Raw genomic sequence first — 7,905 nt, 5'->3', positions numbered from 1 at the left:
TCCTTATAGCTGACGACTATAGCTGCATGCAGCTTGTGTTTTTCTTTAAACAGTTTGTGTTTTATGAAAACATCTACCGTAACATTTTACCGGGTATTTCACAGATGATTTTCTGAATAATGATGGTTATTGCTGTCAATGTGTGAGGTGAGCTGGTGCGGGGAGGGGAGGGGGACAGTGGGGTTGATATGTCATAGTAATGGAATTCAATTTGTCTGACATTGTTAAAAAAAAAGAAAGAAAGAAAGAAAGAAAGAAAGAAAGAGAGAGAAGAAAGAAAGAAAGAAAGAAAGAAAGAAAGAAAGAAAGAAAGAAAGAAAGAAAGAAAGAAAGAAAGAAAGAAAGAAAGAAAGAAAGAAAGAAAGAAAGAAAGAAAGAAAGAAAGAAAGAAGCTCAATACAAATATTGAAACTTAAAGTGTTGCAGCGCATCTGTGTTTTTTGATTGATTGAAATATTTATTAACAGTTTGCAGAATTACAGTACATTGCTGACATTTGCCTTGTCTTTTTTTTGCCTTTGTCTTGCTGACAAAGACTGTTAACTGTGAGTGGACGACCCAATTAAGCATTACACGTTTACAACAGGGTCCACCTTGTTCAATTCATCAAAACATTTAGAGACGTACAAATAGACACTTCTATATAGTTAAAGAACAGAACAGGAATTAATCATAAATGACAGGCCTATATACAGATTAGGAACTAAATAATTCAATTCAGACTGGATAGAATAATGTTTTCTTTGTAATTTTACGGTTACAGTGAACTATTTGGCGGCATGTTTGTTGCCTTATTATCAGTTCGTTCAAAAACTACGGATTTAGTCTATACATTATTATTATTATTATTATTATTATTATTATTATTATTATTATTATTATTATTATTATTATTATTATTATTATTATTATTATTATTATTATTATTATGAATGCAGAAGTATAACCATGAGGGAGCATGTTGAGGATCAGAAGGGGATTTAATAGCAGAACAAAGCGGTCTTTGTGTTACTTTTAATCCGGCCGCCTGTACTCTCCTCCCCTCGGCCCTGCTTCTATCCCTCTGTGTGTGCGCGCAGGCACACACGCACACACACACACACACACACACACACACACACACACACACACACACACACACACACACACACACACACACACACACACACACACACACACACACACACACACACACACACACACACACACACACACACAGGAAAGAAAGAACGAAAGAAAGAAAGAAAGAAAACATGGCGTCCAATTATTTGGAGGCCAGTTGTTTAACGAAGAGACGGTGTAACGAAAAGTCGTGCCTGGACAAGACAAGCGATTCGCCATGGATGGGAGGATGGGAAAGGGTCTAATTGGAGACATTTCTGGAGACGGAAATTATTATTTTTTATAACCAAAAAACATAAAAAAAAAAAAATGAGGAAACTTCTTCATAGTTTTCCTATTTTGTTTTGCTGTGTTATTTTCCCTAAATTATATATATATATATATATATATATATATATATATATATATATATGTTTTAATCAACGTCCATGCACATTATCATGAAGGCAATAGGCCTGCTATACAACTTTGTATATTCAGCAAAGAAAATGTATTTTTGATTCAGTTCAGTTGTATGATTGAGTATTTCCAGAAAATAAAATTAGATTTCATTCAAGGGCAGAAATAGAGGCAAATGAAACTAAATGCATTTAAATATTTAACATTGACGCATGTTTATATATAATGAAGTTAAATGAACCAACCTTGTCCCCTTGCGCGTGTGCGCGCGTGTGTGTGCGCGTGTGTGTGTGTGTGTGTGTGTGTGTGTGTGTGTGTGTGTGTGTGTGTGTGTGTGTGTGTGTGTGTGTGTGTGTGTGTGTGTGAGAGAGAGAGAGAGAGAGAGAGAGAGAGAGAGAGAGAAGGAGGAGGGAGGGGTGTGCGGTGGGTGTACACTTTGTAAGAAGTTACTTCTAATTAGCCAGCCTCTTCTGTCTTGCCTCACTTGTCCATCCTGCAGCCATACGGGCAGCTTATAGGCTCACCTCTCCTCTCCTCTGCAGCGACAGCCAGGCTCCGCTGCAACAGGCCATCACAGCTCAGCGGGCAGCAGAGAGCGCGGAACCTTTACATCTTTCATCTTTATTGCGGGCATTGGTTGGACTGATTTTTAATGTTGTTTTGATTTAATTGGTATATAATATATAGCTTGATTCGGCGCCCGTTGTTTTTGCGGTATATAGAGAAGGAGAGAGAGCGAGTTGAGCGCCAGCAGCATCAGCATCATTCTGTCACAGGCTGCAGGTGTGTGACCTGCTTGACTCGAGTAACACCACTGAGGGCCGCAGAGAGAGAGAGAGAGAGAGAGAGAGAGAGAGAGAGAGAGAGAGAGAGAGAGAGAGAGAGAGAGAGAGAGAGAGAGAGAGAGAGAGAGAGCAGTGCAGTGTAGTGTAAGGCAGCAGACCCGGCCCCCGGCCCGAGAGAAGGAGAGAGAGGGCAGAGAGAGCTAGAGCGGCAGTGTTTTTAAGCCCGGCAGAAAGCATGATGTCCTACATAAAGCAACCACATTACGCCGTGAACGGGTTAACGCTATCCGGCCCTGGCATGGATCTGCTGCACAGCGCCGTGGGATACCCCAGTAAGTACCTGAACCTTTTCATGAGTACCTGGACCTATATTTATTAGTACCGGAACCTTTTAATTAGTACCTGAACCTTTTAATATAAGTATACCTGAACCCAACAAGGCCCTGAACCTGAAAGTATAGTCCTATATAGCTACCTATAAACCTTTCATTCATAGATATATATACCCCAAGTCTAAACGTTTTCATTCTGATATGTAAGTATATAGGCTATACTTGTATAGATACCTAAACCTTTCCATACAATAAAGTAGTATGCCTATATAACCTTTTCATATCAAGGGCAATTAAGGCCCATCATTTTATTCGGCATTTGAGGCATGGAGCCATGGACCACCAATTGATGAGATTTGGCCTCTCTCTTACCCAAAAACTGTTTTGTCACACTCATAATGGATCGTCTTTATTATAGTCACATCACAGTTGTCGTTTGATATATAGATTTGTGCATGCTATAGCTGTATTGATTGTCATAGAGAGAGATAGAGATAGCAAACATTAAAATAATCATTCTTCATTCTCTAATTGTGTGGACTTCTTTTAAATGAAGTAATGCAGATGTTTAGTGATATTTTTAACACTTGAGAGCGATCTCCACCACTGGTGGTCCCTGGGCTACTGGTTGGAGAACCACTCGTCTATAGATACAATAAGTACCTTTTTATTTTATTTATGAGCTTATTCCCCCAAAATAACCAATCTACAAGCTCACAGCAATAAGGGAGTTGCATTTGCAAAGCATCGTTGTGAGCTTATATATAGCGGTTATTTTGGGGCAAACACACTGGGGTTAAAGTGGTTCAAACATAACCTATCGTATAGATATTTCATGTAACATGTATTCCAATTAAATTATAATGCAGAGACTGAAGTAATCTGTGTGGAAAATGTCATGCGTCACGTGCGTAACCCGTGCGTAAAAAGGAGAGCTGTAAAGGAACCAACTGTAGTTCAATGCATATACATATAGTCAATTTTATTCGTTGACAGTTCGACTGCATAACGGTGTATAATGGACTGAGTTATTATAAACAGGCACCTCTACATCCCTTCAGTCTGCATTTGCAGCGGATCATGCATGGTGTCCGTTTGACCTAGAATAAATATAGCGGATTACACAATCAAAGAACAATAAAACTGTGTGTGTGTGTGTGTGTGTGTGTGTGTGTGTGTGTGTGTGTGTGTGTGTGTGTGTGTGTGTGTGTGTGTGTGTGTGTGTGTGTGTGTGTGTGTGTGTGTGTGTGTGTGTGTGTGTGTGTGTGTGTGTGAGGGGAACCGCATGCAGTCGTTTCACACACGCTGCACCAGATTCAACGTCAGTCTTCCAATCTGTTACTATTGTAATGTAACCTATATTTAAAGTAGATTATAGTATTGTGTGGGTTTTTTTGTGTCAACGATGCTGTTTCTTACATGCCTGTGTTGTTCTGTTGTTGTTGACCAGCATCTGTCGGCCGTCGGGACATCTGTGAATGAATGCAAGCCATGTATACTTTTCGCTTTGACAGAAACAAAGCGTTATAGGCCTATAGTTTATAGTGACTGACTGACTGACTTCAGGCATTTGCTTATCTCTCTCTCTGTCTTCACGTGTGAACGTGGTGCGCTCCCGACGCCGCTTGCGAGGGGTGCTGTCTGAATTATTTATGCATTTAATTGATCGATGAATATTTCTTCGTATATATATTCGTTATTTATAACCATAACAGTGTTGTATTTCGGTCAGGATTATGACGAAACGGCCGTTTTCAACATATGTTTATATAACATCGAATAAACAAATTATATATCCACAAAATAAATTCACAAAATAAATTACCACAATTAGAATAATTCAACATATAGACAGAGAATCTCTAAGTTAAACGAAATGGTCAATTAACCGAGCAACTCTGTTGAATGACAATTAATATACTATCTTTATTTTATAATATAGGTCATCCATAATCTTGTACCAAGCAGGCCCGATAGGCTTAACGAAAAACACGATTTAATTATCCAAGCAAATCATATACGTATTTCTTTCTCGAGTGAGTCATACCAACGTCTAAACACGCCCTTTCCAAGCTGTTAAGTACAACCATAGACTTACAAAAAAATGCCATGGTATTAAATGCCTGGCCTGCAGTTGCCGCGTCACTATATATAGTCCCTGCAAAGGCAAACAAAACAAAAAAAATATATATCGATCACAATAAACGTGGAATTATACATTTTAAATGTATTGGTTTTTCAGACACCCCTCGCAAGCAGCGTCGGGAGCGCACCACGTTCACGCGCGCTCAGCTGGACATCCTCGAGGCTCTGTTCGCCAAGACCCGCTACCCAGACATCTTCATGAGAGAAGAGGTGGCGCTCAAGATCAACCTGCCAGAGTCACGTGTCCAGGTAATGGATATGGAGCATGACGAGTATAATGAGCTCTATATAATATATATATACACACGCCATTTTGGAAATGACTTGGGGTCCATCCTTCCCCTTCCCTGTACTTCCTTCACAGGTGTTACCGATGATACTATAAAGTAATGAAGGCTCTGTTCCATTCCGGTCAAAGAGAGTCAGGGTGGGCTGCTATATTGTGCATGTTGGCTAAACTGGAAACGCTCTGCTACACAGTCAAAGTGTCCTTGAGTGGGTTCCAAACTTCCAAATGGCCAATACAGGTGTGACTGCATGTGTAACTCTCTGACATTGTATAAATGGGACCAAATGGACCCGTATGGGCCCATTTCGTTCCATTTGTACACTCTCTGAGTTATGGGGGATTGGGGGTCCTTGAAATAAATAAAAAAGTTTGAGGACCATTGCTAAATGGAACTGGGCCTTAATTAGTATCATTGGTATAAGTAACACCTGTGAAGGAAGTATAGGCGGAGTTATTCTGTGTGCATATATAGCTCATTACAGTTCTCCAATTCTTAATGATCAGCAGTGGTGGGGAAACAGTACTCAAATGCTTTACTTAAGTAAAAGTACCAATACTGCAATGTAGGACTATAGTAAAAGTCTGGAATTCAAAATGTATATTGAGTGTAAAAGTATTGACATCATTCAAAATGTACTTAAAGTACCAAAAGTAAAAGTAGGCCTAGTAATTATGCAGAATGTCCCATTTGAAGTTTTCAAATATATATAAAAAAATGTTTTGAAAATAGCAGATCTACATGCTCACACGGGTTAATGTATGTTTTGTAGTAATAATAAAAGATCTACAAAGTAACAATAGTAACTCAAGTTTTCAAATAAATGTAGTGGAGTAAAAGTATTGTTATAAAAATGTACTTAAGTAACTAAAGTCATTATGCAGAAGGCATTGTGAGCTTGTACATTTATTGGGAAGTATACAAAATGCCTCAAAATTGTACTTAAGTATATAGCGTACTTAAGTAAATGCACTTAGTAGTTACTTTACACCACTGATGATCGGTTGTCAAATCCCCTCAGAGATAGGCCTACAGACATAGCCTATTTAAGGGTCCATTTGGAACCCCCTCCCTTAACCCAGGGGTCCTCCCTGGACCCCAGTTTGAGAACCATCAATAATGGTGAAGAAAAACTATTGAGCAAAATCCTGAATATCAAACTAAAACAGAGAGATGCATTTATCTCTGAGTTCAATAATTAATACAACTCTGTGTCAAAATAATACTCCGGCTCACTCATGCCACGCACGCACGCACGCACGCACGCACGCACGCACGCACGCACGCACGCACGCACGCACGAACGAACGACTCACGGTGCTCGTTCATGCTTTCGCCCTGGAGCGTTCATGAATGCAAAACCGATGACGTTTTAGGCCCAAAACGAGCAGAGACCACCACTTTTCCAACCCGGAAGAAGGTGTGAAAAGGGAGGAACTCCATGCAAGTGGCTGGGAGGGGAATTCCTGTGTTCATATAGAGTTATTATTTATTGAAGTTATAGAGTTATTGAAGTTATGCTGTTCATGGGAAACTTCTTCACCACTGGTCCTGTCATTCGTCACAAGGTTAAGAACAAGAGTCAAGAAAAAACATACAGAGTCAGTAATGAGGAACAAAATGTGCAAACTAAACTTAGCAAAACGTCATACAACATGACTTTGTCCCAGGCCAAGGCTTATCACTTTCTCCATAGTTGATCTAAAGTTATGGATGGATGTAATTTCTCTCTGTCTCAGCTGTGACTCGTTGTATTCATAACTCTATGATTTAACCCCCCCCCCCCCCCCCCCCCCAGGTCTGGTTCAAGAACCGCCGTGCCAAGTGCCGCCAGCAGCAGCAGCAGAGCACGGGCCAGTCCAAACCGCGGCCCCCCAAGAAGAAGGCGTCCCCCGCCCGGGGCGACGTGGGCGGCGGCGCCGAGGCCAGCGGCAATAACCCCGGGGGAGCGGGGCAGTACAGTCCCCCTCCCCCCCCGCCGGGCACCTCCATCACGCCCAGCTCCAGCTCGGCCAACGCCACCGTCTCCATCTGGAGCCCGGCGTCCATCTCGCCGCTCCCCGACCCGCTGTCGGGCGCCTCGGGCACGCCGTGCATGCAGCGCTCCACCTACCCCATGACCTACAGCCAGGCGCCGGCCTACGGCCAGGGCTACGGCGGCTCGTCGTCCTACTTCACCGGCCTGGACTGCAGCTCCTACCTGTCCCCCATGCACCCGCAGCTGACGGGCACCGGAGGCGCCCTGAGCCCCATCACGGCCTCCTCCATGGGCGGGCTCAGCCAGTCGCCCGCGTCGCTGTCCTCGCAGGGCTACACGGCCGCCTCGCTGGGCTTCGGCGCCGTCGACTGTCTGGACTACAAGGACCAGTCCGGCTGGAAGCTCAACTTCAACGCCACTGACTGTCTGGACTACAAAGACCAGAACTCCTGGAAGTTCCAGGTCTTGTAAAACAAAACAAAAATGCAGGGAGCTGGGGGTTGGGACTTGGGGTAGGGGGGTGAGGAAGGGAACGAGATAGAAGCGGCGGAGAGGAGAACAAAGCAAGACGTCGATCGCTGTCGGGCGGAAACCTATTGTAACTTAAAAGGTTTTCTGCTATACTTTTGAATTTGAATCCTGAAACCCGAAAAGTAATTTTTGGACATATGAGGTTTCCACCCGACAGAGGTGAAGAGTTTGTTCAGTATTAAAATTAAAAGAGCGGAAGTAAAAAGACAATACTTGGGACACAAAAATGAATCAAGCATATTGGTCTGTGAACTCATGGGCTTAAAAGATCTCTTTATGTTTTCGAAATGCTGTAGTAGGCCTACATTAACTCCTCTATTGATGCT

At 42.3% G+C, this 7,905-nt stretch overlaps 1 protein-coding gene across 2 annotated transcripts; it reads left to right on the top strand.

Annotated features, from left to right (window-relative positions):
- Positions 1-2,541: 2,541 nt before the first annotated feature.
- On the top strand, positions 2,542-7,519 carry otx5 (orthodenticle homolog 5; the record flags this gene model as incomplete). Of its 2 annotated transcripts, none has more annotated exons than XM_083772758.1 (3): positions 2,542-2,638; positions 4,881-5,032; positions 6,869-7,519. In XM_083772758.1, the coding sequence occupies 3 exons, from the start codon at positions 2,542-2,544 to the stop codon at positions 7,517-7,519; spliced, it is 900 nt and encodes a 299-aa protein (XP_083628884.1). The 2 variants fall into 2 exon arrangements, with proteins under 2 accessions (XP_083628884.1, XP_083628883.1); XM_083772757.1 differs by having other exon boundaries at positions 2,542-2,662.
- Positions 7,520-7,905: the final 386 nt, after the last annotated feature.

The sequence above is a fragment of the Protomyctophum parallelum genome (assembly GCF_964188405.1).
Source record: "Protomyctophum parallelum genome assembly, chromosome: 9".
Classification (NCBI taxonomy): Eukaryota; Metazoa; Chordata; class Actinopteri; order Myctophiformes; family Myctophidae; genus Protomyctophum; species Protomyctophum parallelum.
Note: the sequence above shows the minus strand (reverse complement) of the source record. Positions and strands in the feature narration are given on the sequence as shown.